The sequence below is a fragment of the Phalacrocorax aristotelis genome, chromosome 14 (genome assembly GCF_949628215.1).
Source record: "Phalacrocorax aristotelis chromosome 14, bGulAri2.1, whole genome shotgun sequence".
NCBI lineage: Eukaryota > Metazoa > Chordata > Aves > Suliformes > Phalacrocoracidae > Phalacrocorax > Phalacrocorax aristotelis.
In genome coordinates, this window is record NC_134289.1 from 10,430,815 (window position 1) to 10,451,594 (window position 20,780).

General features: G+C 39.3%; 1 protein-coding gene and 1 long non-coding RNA gene across 5 annotated transcripts in view; one reads left to right on the forward strand and one right to left on the reverse strand.

Annotated features, from left to right (window-relative positions):
- Positions 1–20,780, forward strand: part of LDB3 (LIM domain binding 3) — a 131,560-nt gene that overhangs the window by 75,591 nt on the left and 35,189 nt on the right. For 3 of the 4 annotated variants that reach the window (XM_075109752.1, XM_075109754.1, XM_075109751.1), the window contains exons 7-9: positions 2,791–2,960; positions 3,938–3,974; positions 7,828–8,770. In XM_075109752.1, the coding sequence (XP_074965853.1) occupies positions 2,791–2,960; positions 3,938–3,974; positions 7,828–7,924 (304 nt within the window). In that variant the 3' untranslated portion in view covers positions 7,925–8,770. Of the gene's footprint in view, positions 1–2,790; positions 2,961–3,937; positions 3,975–7,827; positions 8,771–18,651; positions 18,688–20,780 lie in introns of those variants that run through there. The other variant, XM_075109755.1, reaches the window with a different exon arrangement.
- LOC142064603 (uncharacterized) overlaps positions 2,954–20,780 on the reverse strand; it is a 69,098-nt gene continuing 51,271 nt past the window's right edge. Inside the window, exons 7-9 of the long non-coding RNA XR_012663163.1 lie at positions 12,732–18,911; positions 7,142–11,932; positions 2,954–6,192 (exon numbers count right to left, since the gene is read on the reverse strand). This is a non-coding gene — a long non-coding RNA (uncharacterized LOC142064603). The remainder of the gene's footprint in view (positions 6,193–7,141; positions 11,933–12,731; positions 18,912–20,780) is intronic.

Here is a 20,780-nt window from a genome sequence, read left to right on the forward strand (position 1 = left end):
AAGAAAAAGGCCTGTTGCATTAAAGACAGAGTTGGAAATGTTCCAATGTATTGCTTTAATTTAGTTCGATTTATATGAGCGTGTTTCACTCTGCTAGGGAAGGTTAATTCACCAAGCTCCATTTCCTGCTGTAATCATCTGCCATAAGGATATTAATATGTCGTATTAATGCCACACATTGCTACTGTGGAATTTGTAGTCCAGCCTCTAGCATTTTTTAACTACCTTTGAGCTAATGGCATATCTATATGTGCACTTTTAAACTGCTTTTTTGTATATTGGTTATAATATAAGAACAAAGCATTTCAGCTAGAGGATTTGAACAAAGGAATTGGAGCTGTCCATGACTTGCATACCACTGTTGCCACTGTAGCCCAAACTGCCTATCCAATGGTTTGTTACCCAATCTACAACAGTCTGCAGCTGTGAAATTTGCTATCACATACAGCTGTCTTTTAAGCTTCAGCAGGATTAAAAAGTCCGGGTATATGAAGTTAACTGTCGGCCAACACCAGGCAGTCACCTGCAACAGTAATACAGGGCAAGGTACCACGTGCTTAGTCCGTGCTAGGACATAGGCCTGAATGCCTCTGGGAACTTGAAAATGGGGTCACCTTTTGGGGGACTTTTACTGGACCCTTTACAGCAACAGAACCTTGCAGCAGGAGCCAAGAGTGAGAAGTGGCAGCAGAACGGTCACGGGGGGGCTGCTGGCTTACCTTTGGTGTTAGGGTATCTCTGTTCCATAGAAAGACTCTTTCTGCACAAAGTCAGAACTCCCTACCACGCTTACTCCCCTGCCTCAGCAAGCCCTCTGCCGAGTGTGGAGGGCCAGAAGAGGAAGACTACGGCTCTGTCTCCCATCTTCCATCTGGAGAAGGAAATGGCACTAATCTGTCCATTGGCACACATAGGAGCAGCGCTAGCGGAAGCCACTGATGGCACGCCCTTCCCAAAACAAACTAGTCCATGCCATGCCTTCTATACCTGCTAGTCTTCAGATATTGTAAAGGTAGTGGTCTAGGAAACATGAGCTAAAAAAGGAGCTGGAAAATGCTGGTCCTCCTACAGGGCATCTTCCATGCTGAGAGACTTTTTAACACAACTTTCATGTTTTGTGGCAGAGCTTAAACTTTGAGCCACGTTTCTTCCTAAGCTCCATCACACAGGTGATCATACTGAAACATATACAAGAAAAATAACTCTTTTTTGTAACCTGCTGGGTCCTCAAGAAAGTGAGAAATTTGCATATGCCAGGGTTGTGAGGAATATAAATACTCCTCTAATAAAAAAAAACCCATACCTACAGAGCTGGGGTGCTTTTGGGTCCAGAGCGTATGTAAGCACGCATCTTCCTTGAAGAACATCCCGTGCTATTGTTACGTGCAAATCCATTAAGACAGCATATATTACACGTTGCTGAAGAAGAGGAGTGTGCCAGCTGGAAAATACTGATATTTAAGGCAATACCCGGTAATGTTTTTTTCTTAGAGTGTATGTTATTGCTGAATGTAGGATATCAGGCATGCTTCTTAGCCTTTTTCAAGATTGCTTTCAGGCTTTCACATCACAGACTCAACTCCTCTGTCGATTTTCTCTGCACAGTGGTATCTCAGAGAACACTTAATTTTGAGCCTGAACCAAGGAAGCAACTTTTCTAGCAGGTGACTACTCCCAGAACTTTATAGCAGTGACTTAGTTGGACCAAATGGCCCTTAACTTTTAACAGAGCCATTTCTCAATTTTCACGAAGTTGAGCGTGCTGCTTGCAAAGCTCTATATGGAATAGCATGTTAAAGCTGTTACAATAAATCACTTGCTTTAAAAATAGACCTTGTATTTAGAGAAGTCATGGAGCCAAGTTACTCCCAGCACACATCATCCCCTCAGTGTATATTTCTGCAGCCCTGTTAATATTTAATTTTAACTGTATGCTATGCAGAAGTTATTTTCGCAGGAAAAAAAAAAGGCTATCAAGTTACTAAGTCTGTTTCTAGCTTGCATCATAAATCAAAGAGGGGTTACCTCACTTGTGCTACAGAGCTTTGTAGCTTTGACTTAAGGTGTGCAAAATTGGAAGTTTCTTCCTGGATATATCACTTTGCAAGGTGATAAGAGGTGTTGTATGACCCTGAGATACATTCTGCCGCTAAAGATTTCAGATACCAAATATATATGCAAGTCTTGAGTGCCAGTCTAGACTTCTGATGTTTCGCATATTTAGTAGACAATGAATCCAGAGTTCTGGCAGCTGGATGTTTAATTCAGAGTTTGGCAAAGAATAACCATCTCTAGAAAAAACTACAAAAGCCTATCACGTTATTTTACAATGAAATATGTTTTTTTATTTCTAATTGCAACCTTGCAAGACACTGGCCCAAAACCGTAGTAAGACGTAACATAGAATAGTATCAATGCGGAGCCATTTTTCTAAGAAGTAATATGGGACAAGAATGCTCAGAGAAATAAATGGTTTTGCCTGGCACACTCTCCTTCATCCCCACACATTATTCTAACAACCGTAAGATTGTGGCTGCATTGGCTGAGGAATCATCAACAGACATTTCCAAGCATTTTCACACTCTTTTGAATATGCAGATCTGACTGATAAGAGGCCATTTCAAAGGGAAAAATTCACATTAAATTGATCTATGTATTTTTTTTAAAGAAGTGATATTTTCAAAGCTATGCTTTGGATTGCTGTTTGGATGAGAAGCTGTAAGGCCAGAGAGAGGTTGGGCTGAAAGCTACCATGTGCTGTTTCACAACGTTTCGCTTTCTGAATTGCAGTACCCTGCCTATTAAAGATCCCCACATAGACAGTGCCTCTCCGGTGTATCAGGCTGTGCTTAAAACTCAGAACAAGCCTGAAGATGAAACCGAAGACTGGAGTCGCCGTTCTGCCAATCTGCAGTCTAAGTCTTTTCGCATCCTTGCTCAGATGACTGGAACGGAGTACAGTAAGTCAAATAAGAAAAATTCCCACTCATCGTGTTTTTAGAGCCATGTCTTTATCTTCTTACCCCAGTATTAGCAGCTGATACTCAGAGAAGGCTCGTGTCCAGCTTGTAGTCATTGTCCGTGAAGGCTAACATCGGAGAACCCTGGATGTTACTCAGGGGAACTGGGAAATTAAAGTGTTCAATCTCACCTTATGCTTTATGAAGAAAATCCTTTGATCTGCCAGAGTCTCACCATAAGAGTATAACAGACTGCACAGTGAAAGCGCATTTGGGAGCCCATAGTTGTTCTTACTTACTAATCAAATCTCTGCAGTGTAATCTTTTGTTTTCCAGCAGTCTAGACACACACAGCTGTCCATTCATTAGAAAAAAAAAAAAGAACAACTTACATGTCTTGTAAGAGTCTTTTATAGAAGTGACTTCCGGAGGTCAAAAAAATCATGGAGCACCATTGTATTGAACCTATGGTTCTCCATTAGCCCTGTTACCTAAACCTACAGCTGCGATGAATGTCATGGGAGCTTGAACTTTGATGCCTGTGGAAGTGTTTTCCTGACCACCTGGTGCTCACCTCAGAGCTTGTTCCTGATCTAGAGAGAAGGAAGTTCAGGGACCTTTCTTCCATCAGGAGAAAATACTTAGTATTTTCTCCTCATATAAATCTGCTGCTGCTTCTCATGCTTTCCTGCAAAACAGCAGGCCCTCTCTGTAGAGTCATTGCCTACAGCTGTGAAACATTGCAAATAAATGACCGAGAAAGTGGCTGTAATAGCTACTTTCCTACCATCGTTCTTCTCCCTAGCTCTAGGGAGCTGCTGCTCTCATGCTGTTCTTACAAAATCCACAGTTGCAAAGTCAGTGTGTATGCACCTTTAGATAGACTTTTGATATGTTTCTAAAGAACCTATAATTTCATCGCAAAGCCCATTTCTTTCTTTCTTTCTTTTTTAACTGAAACATTTTTTTGCCTGCAGTGCAAGATCCAGATGAAGAAGCCCTGAGGAGGTCAAGGTAGGCAACTCCCTGTGAAAAATACAGCTTTCTCCTTACTCGGTAACCAAATAATGTTAAAACAGCATTAATATGAATGTATATTTTTATCTTTTTGTCTTAAAATATTCTAATACTTTTATTTAAAAATCACTAAAACTAAAATGCTACCTGTGAGAGGCATTTGAATGAAAAGGATAACAAATTAGCATGTTTTTAGGAAAGACAGTGCAAAATTCCTGAAGCGTGTGTTCAAATCTGAAAGCTCTCTGCACATGCACCTTTTGTGTACGTACTGGGAATGCGAATGCAATGAGTTCCTAAGGCCAAGCCCTGTGTAACTGCTTGATTGTGTAACTGGATGAAAATATTTAATGTTGGGATAGCACAGAAACTTGTGAGCAATTTATTTGGATGACCCCGTGATTGACATTTGATCCTTCTGAAACGATGGAGTAAAGGAGTTGTTTCCATCCATATCTGTAATCATTTGTTACGTTTTGTTTGGAATAAATACAGCCCAAATTTGTAGAAGCACAGGACTGCTTTTGCTAGTAGATAAATGTATTTGTTTCATATGATCTACCAAAACCACTGAGAAAGTGGGAGTGTTCAGAGATCTAATAAGGAATTAAAGACTTCTCATCATGTTGTGCTGTCCTACACAGCCAAGAAATACATTTATTAGAGATTCTTATGTAGAGCTTAAAAACTGTAGTTGAATCAGAGCATCCTGCATGCGAGCCTGATGTTCTGTTTGCATATTCAAATCCCTGTATCACATCAGCTGCTCTAAGCCCCTGGCTGGGTGTATGATGTGTTTGATACTCAATCTATTTTCTCTCTTTTTTTCTATTTTTTTTTCTTTTTACTGCCATGTGGCTTCTCTAAAGGTTTTGAGCTTTTGATCACAGTGCAAGTTACAAATGTTGAATCAGTGAGAAAGATGTCTGTCGTCTTTCCTGTGAAAATACAATAAGTATATTTTCAGTTTGCTGTAAACCTTCCATTGCAGTTCACCGAAGTTCATGGCTAGGTGCCTGAACATCAGCCTTGACATTACTTCCCTCGTGGATTTATTTCTTCCCTCAAATGTGCAAGCCCAGTTCTTATTAAATGTATTGTGCATTACCTGTTTTGGTGTAATAGCACACATCCAAACCATTATTATGAAGGGATTTAAGGCATTGTGCTGAACTTAACAGCCCCCCGTACGCATCTGAGAGTAATATGTTGTTTTAAAGACTTAATCTTTGTAGCTGTGGTCTGTGGCTTTGGAAAATACTAGATATTGGAAATGTAACACGGGTCAGATATGCTGAAAATAATTAACTAGTAACACGTCAACACATGTAAATTGCACGTTCTGTTCAGTGTAACTTAAAGTACCTGACTACAACCACTGTGCTTTGCACGTTTTCTGCAGTTTTCAGGTATGACTGTGTTATCCTTTTTTTCACAAGGACAGTTATGGTTATGAGTATGTTGGGGCACAGCCTGAAGAGGTTTAAGGGCATCCGCTGGTAGCAGAGGCAGAAGGGAACCTGTGCTGGGTAGTTATATGGGCACAGTGCAATTGGCACGCGCTCTGGTGCAAGGAATGAACCAGGGTCTGCTTCCTACCAAACTGATGGTGCCTGCCCCAGCTCAGTGCCTTGGTGCCTTCCTCAAACGGTGCACATACTCCGCTGCAGATTTGGTAGCGCCAGCCCTGGTTACGCACGCATCCACCATGTGCTGCTTTGGGGCCTGTTGGACCCCTCCTGGTTTGGCTTTGGCAAGGCCCCTGCCATTCTTGGTTTTGTAAAGGATGGAAGAACCAATGTGAGATGCACAGAATCCATACTTTAACTCCACTCTCCCAGCACAACAATGGAGTAGAAACTCCTCTCTTCAGTATCTACTCCAGACAGCCTGTACAACCACACCCTTCTCCATGCCCACAGTTTGGGATCACCCGGAAGGCTTCTGGGGCTGCTGAAAGCAAAAGGTTTCCATGGAATTGTGGAATCTGAGTCTTGCCAGATTCAGTGTTGCATTAATCCCATGCTGTGCTGGCATTCACGAAAAATCCTTCATGCTCCAAAACTTAAACTGCCAGAGATTTCACAGTGTGGGGAATTCTGGTCTCGGGGCAGGCTGTGAGCAATCTCTCTCTGGTGCTTTCTTGTCTCTTTGTGTAGTCAGCAAGAACCGCATGAAAGAGTGATCAGGTCTCTTCCAAACACTTGGGAGGAAACTGGGGAAAAAAAAAAAACAAACTTTTTTTTGGCAGAACTGGTTTGCATAACAGTTGCTTCTAGATTGGTGCTTCTAACTTCTTGACTTGTGCTCTGAACAGAACCCAGAAAGCTTGGGAATTTTCCGGTGGCAGGATGTTCCTTTCAGTTCACGCTAATTAGCGCATTGCATGGCAGTAGCATGAGCAAAGGACAGTTATTCTGAAGGCACACAGGATTATAACTTGCTATGAAAACTTTCCATTGCTGTTGTGATGATTGTTACGGAATATTTTACTGGAAAGATGGTAGCCATTTCAAGCCAAACAGATGTTTCTGAACACCTTTCCCTTGAATGGAGGGGTGTATCTTTAAAGCAGTAAGGGAATTCTTAAATTTCACGTAAGACCCACTGTAGCTAGTATGTCCAATGTAACTTGAAAAAATGCCATCAAGAGCTTTCAGTGTGTCAGCTAGGAATACTTTATATCTTTCAATTACTTAAAAGCATAAAAGATAGTTTGAGAAGTCATGCATCAAGACTCCTACAGGAGCGTTACTTGCAGGAGTCTGTGTCACTAGGAAGAGAAGATTTAGCAAGATCAGTGAATTTGTTGGCATTTGCTCTGTTTATTGTTTTGTGCTTTCTTCAGCCTGAGGAGTAAAACCAGCCCAGTCTGTTCATTGCTGTTTGGATGGTTTCACTCTCAAGTTCCACTTCATTAACACAATTGCCTTGCGTTTTGGGTGTAAATGAGGGGAAAATTACCTCGTTTGCAGTGAATCAAATATGTTTTGCAAATAACACTTTATTTTCCATTCTGTTCGATACACTTCTCCTTGACCATGCTCTCATCCCACATCCTCCTCCCCCCCCTTTTTATTTACAAAACCTGAACTGAAACTCTAGAACATTTAAAAGATAATTAAATCCTGAGAGGTGCTGAACACTGGTTAAAACTTACTCACTTGCTCGAGCGCCCCAGCCTGCAGTCACAGGAGGCCAGGCGTGTTTGCTGGAGGTGGCCAGTACTTCACAGGACTGCACTTTGAAAACCCCATGTCGTTCTGCTTTATGACACAAATGGGCGGACACATTTATGCAAACGTCAACACATACGCTTAGGTACATGGAGAAAAGCTATAGACAAGTACCTGTGGCTGATGGTCCTTAGGAAGGACAGCAGGATATATATGGGCTGACTGAGGTATTACAGAATGGAAAATACTTGCATTAACTTGGCTCTTGTATGGAGGTAACTTTCACTGACTGCTCAGCTGGGGGGAAGGAAGGAGAAGCCCTGAGAATCCGCTGGCAGGAAAGCCATGGGATTACACTGCATTTCTAGCAAAAGCAGCCCTGTAATACCAAGCACAAGTCAAAGAATATGAAGTTATATCGAGTTACTGCTGAGAAATGACCAACTGCAAAACCATTCATACATGGCCCAAAAAGGATCAAAGCCTCCTTTGTGCTGATTTGAAAGCTGAGGGAAAAATCCAAATAAATTGCCATTGCCCTAGTTATAAGGCAAGGGAGTGAGTGGCAGCCATGGTCCCTAACCCCTTTCTTTCTCCCTCCTCTCTTTCTTCTCTGTGTGTCTCTCTGTCTCTGTCTTTCTCTCTTTCTCCCTCCCTCTTTCTTCATGCCACAGGGAAAGGTTTGAAACGGAACGTAACAGCCCACGCTTTGCCAAATTGCGCAACTGGCATCACGGCCTGTCGGCGCAAATCCTTAATGTTAAAAGTTAAAAGCCCACATTTAGCAGGCAAATACATGATACAGAGAATTACCATTTAAAATTAACCACTGTCCTGAGTTAGAGCCTAAGAGCGTCACGCACAGGGGAAAGGCTTACTGCTAAGGCCTTCCTCTCAGTGCCTGTCTTCTGTAGATTTCTGTCATTAGCCTGGTGTCCATTCACTGTCACCAGAAGTAAAAGTAAAGAAACAACCTGGTTCTTGTTCTTCATTATAAGGTAGATTAGCTTTTGTCAGTTACTATAGAAAATGTCACTTCAGTATACAGGAAAAAATCGCTACTGTACTCTCTTGACTTTAATTCTAGAAGAAAATGAGAGGCAAGTTACTGACAGTATTTCTTTAGGAGAAAGAGGAATGAGGCTTTTACTGAGTTTTACTGCTGTAAAGATAATTAAGTAGGAGAGGGAAAGATGAAAAGGAAAACTGACTGAGCCTGGCCTAGACTTTGCTAAATGTAAAACATACTTAGTTTGCATAGCTGAATGATGCTGTTTGCTAATATCTTATTACAATGTGCAGTTATATTTCTTCAATACATTATACTGGTAGAAGTCATTTGCTGAAACCATTGCCGTAAGTTTTCTGTTGGAAACCTGAATTTGTCATTATCTGAAGGCTAGAGATAGATGGGGTTGCTCAGGATCTGTGAGGAAACGACATTTTGCTAGAGGTGATTTAGGAGCGAGAAGCATATGTAGTACTACTGGTGCACTGAGGTTTTTAAAAGCATCTTGTAAGTTTTAAGGAATATGTTGCCCATTCTGTATTGCTCTTGCTTTGACCCACATTTTTTTCTGTATATAGCAGCATGCTTTATCTGAAATAAAAGGTTTTAAAACAAAAATAATTACGTGCCTGTTTTACACAGTACTTCATTCTGGTTTAAAACAATAGCTGCTTCAACTGATCATTGGAACATGGAGGACTTTTTTTCCCACAATAGAAAATTTGGTGAAAAAGCTTTCCTCTATTACCTATAATTCTTACTAACTTTTAAGTTATCTGAATTCGAATAAACCTAACAAAGCAGTTGAAAGAACAGCAACAGAAATGAACAAATATTGCATTAGGTGCGAATGAAAACAAAGTATAATTCATAGATGTTAGATGACAACCTATCAATATTATTGTTTAGCATCTCCATTTGAATAGTGTGCATTCCCTGGCAATAACGTATTGATTTGTGCCCATGGGAAAGGCACTCGAGACATCGCTGGTGCTTAGAATGGCATCTTTTTGTTTCAACATTACAACAACGCTTTGCCATTAAGCGGTGTCAGTCAAGCTATAGCAAACCTCTGCCAAAGGCCCCCAAATATTTCTGTTTTCTGTTTGAAGTACACCAAGAGCAAGGTCGCTTCCCTTTCTAGTTATGCTCTGATCACTACATGAAACAAATAATGCGACTAAATTAAACTCTTTGTGGTTTCCATAGAACCAGTTGACGTCAGCCCTCGACAATCTGCATTAGGAGTCCTTAGCACTGATTGAAGGAGAAGTTTCTGGTGATAAAACATGGGTCCCTGCAAGGGAAGGTTGGCTGTTGCAGCCCTGCCTGCAGCCCTCAATTGTTTGGTTTTTTTTTTTCCCATTAACTTCTATAAACTGCAAATGAGGTACCTTTATCTGGTAGCAGTAATTCTGTTCGAAGAGATTAGTGCATGAGACTAGATTGAAACTCTTACACTTTCTGCTGCTTCCAAACACCTGGAATTGTATCAGCAGTCCATACAAGAACAAAGTTCATTGAAACTCCCATTGGTTTTCTGTGTTACAGAAGGAAGGAAAAGCTACCATTCATGGAGGATTTTGCATGACTCAACCAAATATTGGAGTGTTTAAAGGAAGAAAAACCTAGTTATCATCCTTTAAAAAAAGAGCGTTTTCTGAGCATTATTTAAGAATACATGAGCACTAGTTCCTTTTAAAATGCATTTCACTTTTCTTAGATAAGTACCACAGCAATTCAGTAAGCGTGCTATTTAATACACAACATTGATTTCTGTTTTCCTCATGGGAATGCAAACAGATTCAGATCGTACCATGTTAGCAGTGCCTGTGGAAAATCAGCGCAACTGCATGAAATAAGAGCAACGCTGTAACTTTTCCTGAAAGCTGCTAAGATCAAACTTTAGTTCAGAGTGGGTGAATTTTATTTATATATGGGAAATATTTATAGCATTTAAAATATCAATAGGCAATTAACTTCTTTCATAAGCATCAAATGTACCAAAGTAAAAAAATCTTCCAGTTCTAATTTTCAACTAAAATAAATGGTTTTCTGAATAAGTAATAATACAGTGTGTTCACTCAAATAGGAATTGTGCGTCCTTAATGTTTTATGAACATAATAGATATACTATTTGTTTCAAATAGTCCTAGTGCATGTGCTATAATGGAAAAGTCTATATTATATCTCGATGTTTACACTTAATGTTGTTTTAAAGGTATTTTTTAATAATCAGAAGAGTATATTTTGATCAGATATGAAACTAATGCAGATGTAATTAAGGCACCCCTTCCCCTTAGCTCTGCTTCAGCGGCTTAAATGATAAAAATTCAGTGCATAAAAACCATGTAATCAGATAGAGGAATAGTTGTAATCTTTTTTCCTGGAGGACACAAAATAGAATCTAAACGCTTTCCAAGCTTGTAGGATTTAAATCCTTTATGTAATTACAGGGGAAAAATAGTAGGAAAAAAAATCTGCAAGAGTTGGTAACTTTTGGAACTTGTGCGATGATAAGGACCTTTTGTGGAGGTGCTGTCCTTAATCCCTAAAGCAAGATTTACTACAGTGTTTTTGTACTGCTTAATCCAGTCCCTCACAAAAAATCCTCCCGAGTGATGGGCTTTGTTAAAGAAACTGTCAGTCAATTTTTCTGTCCAGTTTCTTGTTTATATTTAGACTTAACTCTTACTCCTCAAAAATCTGCCTTTATGTTGTCATGGTGATCTTCAAGCCCAGAAAATGAAGGTTACAGATCTTTCTTTATATAACTTTATAACTCTTTTTATAACTTTCTTTATATAACTATTAAGAGGCCTTGTTCTTCCCTCCCGAGTAGGAGGCAGACTTCTGTAAGATGGAGAAATTGGGTTGGATTCATCATTCTACTACATCTCATTGCTAGAGACTGTAACAGGCTTAGGCCTGATAAGAAATCATTAGCAGCTTTAAGAAACCACTAGCTTGAAGTCTGGCCTTGTTATGCCCTATTTTTAATATGTCCAGGCTTATCTCAGTGTACATTGCTTCTGATTGACCAGCCCCATCCTGCAGTGTTTCTTGACCATTTGCAGAAGTCTGCTGCTTTGCCTAGGAAAATTAGTCGCAGTTAATGACAGCGAGGCTTAAAATAGGTTCCTGACTGAAGACTCGATGAATCATGTAACTCTTTAAAATGGCACTGATAATAGGCAGGTATATCTGTCCCAAGCTGAATATATTTTGAACTATGACTGCTCTGCTGAGCAGAGGACAATGGCTGGTGACAATACTGTCTTCTAAATACCCGCTGTGCCAAAAATAGAGTAAAACGCAGGATGTGGATAGTGATATCAACCCCCTGCCCTTCCCAATATTGTCAGTAGAGCATAGTGTTATAAGCATTTAATGAAGACACAGCAAAGCTGATGCCAGTAGGAAATCAAAACCAAAAGGCCTTCCAGGTAAATGTGCTTGTCTGGTTATGACACAGGGAAATGCTCATTTTTCTGCTGTGGTATAAGACCGTTTGATCTAAACTAACCTGTTTCCTGAATACTGCTGCCTTGCCTTCTACTCAAATGGTCTCCTCCTCACCTCCTACGGCGCTTAGTGTGCGGCAGGAATACTGACTGCATGCAGTGTGTGCTGACGGGATGTGGCTAGAGCGTGACTTTAGGAAAGCAGGCATGAGAACTTGACCTCTCTTCCTTTCATGCATGAAGAAATTGCAAAAGGAGAAAGGTTCTCTGTGGCTCCTTCCCTTGCCTCCTTCTTTTCACTCCTGCCTGCATGGGAAGGACAGTAGGTTTTTGCTATGCAATAAAGATAGAGGTTGCTTTATTTCTTTTGTGGTTTCTCTCTCATTATGCACAACTGTGTGGAGTTTATCTTCAGTAGCAAGAAACAGGTATTTTAGGGACTACTTTGTCACTTCTGCGAAGTCCAGCTCTTGTGTATCACAGAGCTGCCTGCAGCCTTCCTCAGGGGCGGAGGAGGTGACACCAATTTTTCCCTTGTGCACTCAGGTTCTCACAGGGACTAAGTTGATTTTGTGGCTTCTTTAGCAGTGCCTACCACTACCAGTTTCAGTGACTGGGACTATCGCTACACTACCATTACATGCATCAGAAAATAGATGGGTACTTGCACAAACTTCAGTTTGCAAAGTTAAAAAGCTACAGTTGTGGTATGGTACATGGCAGTACCAGATAATGACTTGCTGCAGTCAGTTAGCCTTTAATCAACAGCTTTCTGCAATATACATGAAAATGAATTGACTAAAATTTGCTCTTTGTTCTGCTGCTGCTTATCAAAACCATCTGACACCACCAAGACAAGCTAAGGCACCTTCATCCCCTTCCTTCGCTTGCCAGAATTTCCAGGGATTAGCATTGCTGACCTGCCCCATTGCCAAAAACTTCCGAACTGTACACTGGTCAGATTACCAGGATCCTTTTGAAAGGTACACCTTATTTTTCCACAACAGCCCATGAAATAAAGCAGACTTCTATTGGTATCTTCCTCATTTAAGGACTATAACTGCGATAAAGGCTAATAGTTTAATATATTCTGATCCCCACTTACCTTTTAGCACCTGAAGAATGACAAAAACATAGGAATAGTGAATTAACTCAATTGTCTCTGTGGAATTCTGAGTGAAACCAGAAAGGAAAATTGATCGAATATGATGTCTGTCTTCCCCAAAATACTCCTGGAAGTTCTGTGGGAAAAATGAATTTAGAGATCATAAATTCTACCACTTGAATGTACTCACTTAAATTTGAAAGCGTGAGGCCTCCAAATGAAATTAGCAAATACTACGAAGCTCTTCTCAACATAGTTCATAGAGAAAGTAATGTGGAAGCTAACAGAGGTTGTTAAAGCTCTGGATTCAATTTTGTGTGTGTACTGACCTATATTTAACATCTCGTCTTTACCATCTCAGTCTTCTGCATGTTCCTGTCCAGCACTTCACTTTGCAGGGGCAGAAATTAACATCACTCTCATTCCTACTGTGCAACCTTTAAGAATCTCCCACGCATCCTTCCGCTGATGTAGACGGCTAACCAAGATACCAGCGCACAACGCTACCTTTCTCTCTGACTGCTCCCTTGGTTGCCTTCAGTCCAACAAGGAAAAAGCAGTTCTTGCCTGTAGCAGGCTTTCCAACAAGCATGTGTAACCCAGAGGTGCTCAGCCGTGGTCTGTGGATTATCAGACCGGCTCACAGAGCTTTCTTTAGGGTGAGCTGGAGAGCTGGCTGATAGCACAGCACTGGCATTGCTTCCTTTTATTCTGCTTCTAAATTGCATTAATGCCAGCAAAATTATGCTAAATGCTAATAACTTCCTAATAGTTCATTTCCATGTAAGCATTTGTTGTAGTTGACCCAGAATGTCATATGATTACAAAGGAGGGAGAGGGAAGGTAAGAAAATCCTGAAGAGAATTTATGAAATAAAACATAATCCCTATTCTGAAAGAATGAGAACTCTTCTAACTCATACCACTTACCTATTTGGTTCAGGAACTGAATAGAAAAGACACATGAGTGTATTTCAGGGGCAGCTTCAAACTTAGGACAACACCATGTAGAGGAAGCATGAACTTTCTCATCATTGGTGTGCACAAGTTAAAAAAATAGCTCTAAAAAACCACCAGCTGAAATTGAGATCTATGCGTTCTTGTCCTTCTCTCGGCTTCCCTGGAGAAAAGTGAAGTTCTGATGAGAAAGAACGCTTCAGTGAGCGGGGAATAGTTTCCTGATGTACAATACCTAAGCGTGTTGTGCATTGGTTTTGTTTATAATGGTGACCAACAGAAACTGAAAGTCCTGACCCAGCAGGTACCTGTGCTTTACCAGTGGAGCTATAAGAAGCTGGGGGCAGCCGCTCCGATGAATCCAATTGCGCAGCTGAGGCCAAGAGAGGGAATCCTTTTCTGAAACGCATCCCAGCTCAAATTGCTCCACATACTCAGAATTTTGCGGTCTTTGTTCTTGTTGAAGTGATGTGTTTACCAATAAGATAAATTGGAGTACATAAACTCGCATGCCAGATTTCACTGTGTCAGTCTTGGGAAGGAGTTATCTTCACTTTCACCAACACTGACCTGCTGTAGTTCCAGCTGCGTTTATTATTTGACAGTTAAATATAAGAGCATACTGGTAGATGCCATAAACTGCATCCGTAGGAGGTATTTGCTTTGATTTTAGTGAGCTGCTTTGATTGAGGTCCGTACTACTTGTTGAGAATGAGTTGCTGGTTGTTTTTTTTTTTTTTTTTTTTTCTTCCACTGAATATATGATAATGCTTCTCCTACTCTGTGGCACTGGCTGCATAAACCAGGGTACCTTCTGGGAGAAATGTACTTCCCTGTTTTGGAAAGCAGACACACTAGCAGGATACACTGCAATCATTCTGGCGTGGGCTGCTCACATTCTTAACTACAGTGGCTGAAAAAGAGAGACTAGCTCTTCTTCTACCCCTTTTTCTGATCCCAAGCTAAAGTTTTAACTAAACCAGCATGATAGTTGTCTTCTGTCCTCTCCAGTTAACTGCCTGTGATTTCTTTCTGTGTCTTACGGTGTCTTTGTTAAGATAACAAAAATATAGCTTGGGGAAAAAAGAAGACAAACAATCTCAATAGTTTTATATTCATCTGACCATGGAAAAATTTTCAGCTGCAAACACAGAAAGGTAGAAATAGCCTCACTGGATCAGAACAGCCGTTAATCTAGCGCAGAGTCCAGATTCCAGCAGCGTCAGTGCCTCACGCCTTTGAGACAAAATTGTTGGGATCATGATAATGAAGTACCTTTCACACAAGTTTACTCCCAGGCACCCTATAAGAGGGGTTTTTTTTAAAGTTATTTTGTGACTTCTACTTCTAAAAAGACATTTTATTTGTAGGCCAATATGTTTATGTGAATGTAAGTACATGTAAGTACATGTTAGGATGAAAGCTATTATAAGTCCAATAAGGACAAGCCCTGCAAATCCACAATACGCTACTAGAAAAACAGAATTTTTAATTTCAAGAGATATAGACCCTAATAATTTGTAAGTATCTATAACTATTTCTCTTTTGAAAAAAGGCCAGTATATATCTGTCAGGTTCAGTAGAAGACTATTGTGTGATCGATACAGGAAAATACTGCTAAACTGAATAGTAATATTTATTTTAAAAAATCCATTATCTCTCTGATATTTTAAATACTTGATTGGGATTCAGAAGCACTTATTTCAGTTCTTTGCCCTGCTGTGGACCTTCATTTTGACCATGAGCAATTCTATTAAGTTTTAGTTGCTCATTTTACAAATGAGGAAAAATATTGTGTTGCTCCATGAGAATACCCCAGAGGGGAAAAAAAATCAATTCACTTATTGCTTCAGCACTGCAAGACAGAGAAGAGTTGAAGGACCATGTGCTGTCTCAGGATGCCCAATGTTCCTTATGTCATCAGATCTTCATTACAGACTAAATGATTCTCTCGGCAATGTTTTAATGGAACAGAGAGGAGCTATTCAAGAGAGAGAGTCTAGATTGTTATTTTCTAAGGAGAAGGTAGAGGGAAGGTGCACAAGCTCCCCATCTCAGGTCTCCTGTTACAGGTCCATGTTTGTTTGGGAATCTTTTACATTTGGTTTCCAAAAATAAAATAGAAAGGGGAAGTATTCCAATGTCCAGTACTTACAGTTCAGATTCAACAGACTCATTTAATGGAACATCTCTGAAGTTTCTTCAGGCTTTTTTTAGGATCCTGTAGCACACACCAGCTTGGCTCACGAATGAATTTTACCTTTCGTTACTATAAGTATTATAATTCTTGCTAGTGTATGGGAGGGAAAGACCCTCTGTCATTTCATTCGCTCTGTCTTTATGACCATATCGCATGGCATATTTTTATGAGAAGGAAACATTTTATCATTTCCATTGTATAATATACTGTGTAATTGGGAAGACAGTATATTGCATAAATAAATCTTGCTTGAGATATATGTCCAATATATCTCTAAGTTTAATAAAATCTGTGGCAGTTGTACTGTTCCCTCAGAACAGTCATTGACTAAGGCCCTTCTATCAAAAGCCATTTCAGCTGGGGACTAAAAGGGCTACAGACAAAAAAAACATTAATATTAAAGCTCTCCCAGATAGCTCAAAACTACTGTCCACTGCTGTCAGTTATTTGAGCAGCCCGAGTAGCCACAGAGATATAAACTGTTCATAATATTCTGAGCCAAATTCTTTCATGTTGTGAAGGTATTGACTTCACTCAGTCTGCCCAAGGGATGTATTTGACTCAAAAGCAAAATTAATTCTGCATATAGTTAGCAAAAAATGTTTGATTGTAAACGCTGGAAATCCAATGGTCTGTTCCTCAAAATGCAAGTGTTGCCAATAAGAGACACATCTGATCTTGAGCCTTTCTCACCAGTAGCCAAATGGGAATTACCCCTGTTGACTGGGAAGAGAAATTGTTCCTGGAGGCAAAACTGTGAAGAAGTATCGTGTGCCTTTGAGCTCTTCTTTCCCCTTACTCTCTGTCTTTTCCTTTGCTTTATTCTGTGGAAGTATGATCACTATACTTCTTTCTCTTTAACCTTCACAACTCCCCTGCCATTGTCACTCAGCGTTATCTTATACCTGAACGCTCATGGAAAAAGGTCTCGCAAAATTCTGACCTCAAAGTCAAGTGGCGTTTTTCTGCATTCTTCAGTATAGCTTCAGCTAGCGGAGCAGAAAAGTTTGGATCAGATTAATAGTAACAACAGAGGCCTAACGCTGCTTCTGCCTGACCCCAACCGCCTGCGTTTCGGTCTTGACTGTGATTTCTCACAGAATATTTGGTAACACTGGCAATAAACAACGCTTTATTTTTTTCAGGCTGTGACTGTTTTATAACATTCTCACACAATTATGGCTCTCGGTATACTAACCCTTCCCCCAACACACGCGCACTTTCTAATCCATCCTCCTCTACCTTGTCTCATCCTGGCTTTCTGATACCTGACGTTCTAGTGAACTCACAGCTTGGCTACCATAAAGATAGTGTTTGGTTTCTCATTGCTTTAGAGTGGTGAACCAATTGATCTTGCTGGGGCGTGTACTGTCGAGACAGGTTCTTCCATTCTGACCATAATAACATACTTAGGTCTCAGCCACATCTGAGGGTCACTTCAGATCTACTTCTGGGTTTGAAAATCTGGCCTCAATTCATATATTTTAGGGGTTACATTTTAGTTAGAGGTTTTAAAAATGGGTGGAGAACCCCTATGCCCAAACTTTTGCTGATGTAAACTGGGCTGGTTTTTATAACTTCACTGGAGCTAAACTAAGGAAAGAGCATGTGACTGTGTGTATATATGTACATGTACGTACATAAACACAGAAGTATGTGAAATACTACTAACAGTGTGAAAATATTAAGAATAGCCTTCCAAACATAATGTACGATAATGATTTGAGCCCAACACATCCACGTAAATACACGTATTCCTGTTTTTTTAAAGGACTTTTCAGAAGAAGGCTCAGTTGGGTAACTGAGGACACTTGCTTTGTGTTTTGCAATTTTAGATCCCAGTTAAGAAAAATGTTCTCATTTGGAATATTTCAACTCTAAATGTTTTGAAATTCCAGCACAAATCTTTAAATAGGAAAGGACACAAGCACCCAGTAAACTGCTAAATATCGAGATTACCTCAATTCCTTATTTTAATTTGATTTCAAACTTAGAAGTCTAAGGCTAAAGGATTCTATTCTTTATGACAATACCTATGTCTTAACTTCTTACATAGATACACAATTGCTTGCACTTAAACCGATCAGTTATTTTTGTAAGCGTGTATGTGTGTTTACAGAGTAACAGCCTAATTCTCTATCGCTGAAATTGAGGCTGACTTACTCCTCACCTCAGTGAAGGAACGATTTCACTTGTTTCTAATCCAATTTAGATTGAGAAAACTAGTACTTACTTGAGTAGGACAGAGAGTTAAGTGATGCCAGGCATATATAATCCAACTTGTATGAGTCTGTTAACCGTTTAACTTGCGTATCACTTCAAAACATTGGATCCTTGAGGACTGCCCAAGTCTGATTATTTTTACCACTTGGAGTTGGCATCAGAATATGTTCCACTGGAATGTTATTGACATTTTCTTTGAAGAGGAAACTTACTGAAGTCAAAACTATGCCTGAAATTATATACATACATACACTGTCTCATTTGTAACTGTTAATTTTCCTTCATTTTACTTTAATATTGCAACGAAGTTGTTTGCAATTGAGAAGAAGCATGCAGTAAACTTGCATATTTGGTGGGTTTCACCTGGAGAGCTGAAGAGGTTTCTCACAACTGTATTTATGAACAACCACTCTAGGATGCTTTTTGCAACCAAACATTTCTCTTCAACCCAACTTCATTCTCCCTGTTGGGGTTGGTTTTTTTTTTGCCACCGCTGGCAGTTGCACTTACTTTATTCATACTGTATCCCCTCCTTTCACAGAAACAAGGAAAATTTTGCAGCAGCATCAGAAAACAGGTAATGTTTGCTGTGTGTTTGGCTTCCCTCCTACTCAGAGTTTACCTCCACTTTCCCCATATTGGTCTTACCTCAAAAATGTGAAATTTGTACGCTGTTTGAGCAGCTGATGAATGTAGGGGTTTCTGCTAAGTGGGTTTGTGAGGCGTTTCTGTTTAACATAGTCTTCAAAAAGCTCTGTGAGATGGGGCAGGCAGGGATCGTGTTTCTCCAAACTTATAAACCTGAAAAATAAGCAGCTTTTATCAAATGTTCTTGAAATGGAGTATTGTCAGCTTGTGATGGAGTTTTAAGAACAATTTCCATTTTAAGCTTTGTCTAGATTGTTCAACATGTTTTCAAAGTCCAAATAAGATGATCTCTTTGGTATTTTAAGAACATTTATATACCAGATTCTTGCATATCTTGGTTGATCCTCAATGGGTTACGAGGTTCAAATTATAGTATCTCTGTAAGTTCTTTCATTACAAAAGTTGTTTCCTCCCAAAGAATCTCAGCACAATTTGCAGTTACATACAGAAATATATTGTTTTCTATTAGTTCATGTACTAAAACACACACGAACTGAAACAGGGGCACTTCTTGACTCAATCTGACCAATTGTTTAATGGAGCAAATGCCTTATGTTAGCTTCATGAAAAGAATTCTGTCTCGCTGCTTTCCTCTGTCTTGTTGATTCCTGCCTCAACAACGTGCAACCACTTTTTTTTTTAATAAGACTGCTCATGTCTGAACAAAGGTTGCATAGAGTAGAAGTCCAAGTGCAAGCATTATCATTACTTACGACACAAGCAATGGCAACTGGCACTTGAACAGTAGGGAAAATTGATTTTTATTTTTAAATTACATCAAAAGAATGAAATAAACCCCTTGATTCCTTTATAAAAACTGTGTATAAATTAAATTTAAAAAACCAAGTAGCACGTGTTAGCATTTCACTAACAGTTTCATTTGTGTAAATCATCTACAGGACTATGCAGCTGCTCCACTGAAATATCTCTTTTTGTTATTATTATTTTATTTTATTTTACCAGGAACAATTTCTGATGTATGACTGGTGTTAGTGTCATACTACACTGCCTTAATCTTGCATGGTTTGTCATACCATAGCTTTTCTTCACCTCCATTATCATCCCAGCTCTGCTATGTGTCTTATTTTGATATTCCTAGCAATATGGTTTCCAGGTTTAACAGTAGGTACTTTTTTTAATTCTTAAAGCCTTTCCTGGTCTTAAGTGGTAATAAACTAATAAACTGTCAAGAGTTGTCATGACTTCATCTGCAATATCATGATGATCTCCTATGGTATAAGGATTTTAGGGATACAAAAAGAGGACAGTGGATATTTACAGATACAAATCTTCTTCTAGGAAAAAGAAAAGACGGAAAAAGAAAAGACAGAAAAAGAAAGCCTTCATTATTAAACCCAGACTTAACTTGATCTTCAGTTAGTAGGTGCAGCACTTTCTTTTTTTTTCTTTTTTTTTTTTTCCTTTTTTTCCTTTTTTTCCTTTTTTTCCTTTTTTTCCTTTTTTTCCTTTTTTTCCTTTTTTCCTTTTTTCCTTTTTTCCTTTTTTTCCTTTTTTCCTTTTTTTCCTTTTTTTCCTTTTTTTCCTTTTTTTCCTTTTTTCCTTTTTTCCTTTTTTCCTTTTTTCCTTTTTTCCTTTTTTCCTTTTTTTCCTTTTTTTCCTTTTTTTCCTTTTTTTCCTTTTTTTCCTTTTTTTCCTTTTTTTTCCTTTTTTTCCTTTTTTTCCTTTTTTTCCTTTTTTTCCTTTTTTTCCTTTTTTTCCTTTTTTTCCTTTTTTTCCTTGTTTTCCTTTTTTTCCTTTTTTTCCTTTTTTTCCTTTTTTTCCTTTTTTTCCTTTTTTTCCTTTTTTCCTTTTTTCCTTTTTTCCTTTTTTCCTTTTTTCCTTTTTTTCCCCCCACCGAAGACTTTACTGAACATAAATGATAACTGCTGTCTTAAAGGGCCAGGTATTAGCATTCTAGAGTGCTGCTTTATTTGGTATGCTAGACAGTAAGCACATGTATCTCTGAAAACTAAAAAAATCGAACAAAGCGTTTTCTATTAAACCACCAGCTTCTGTGGCTGG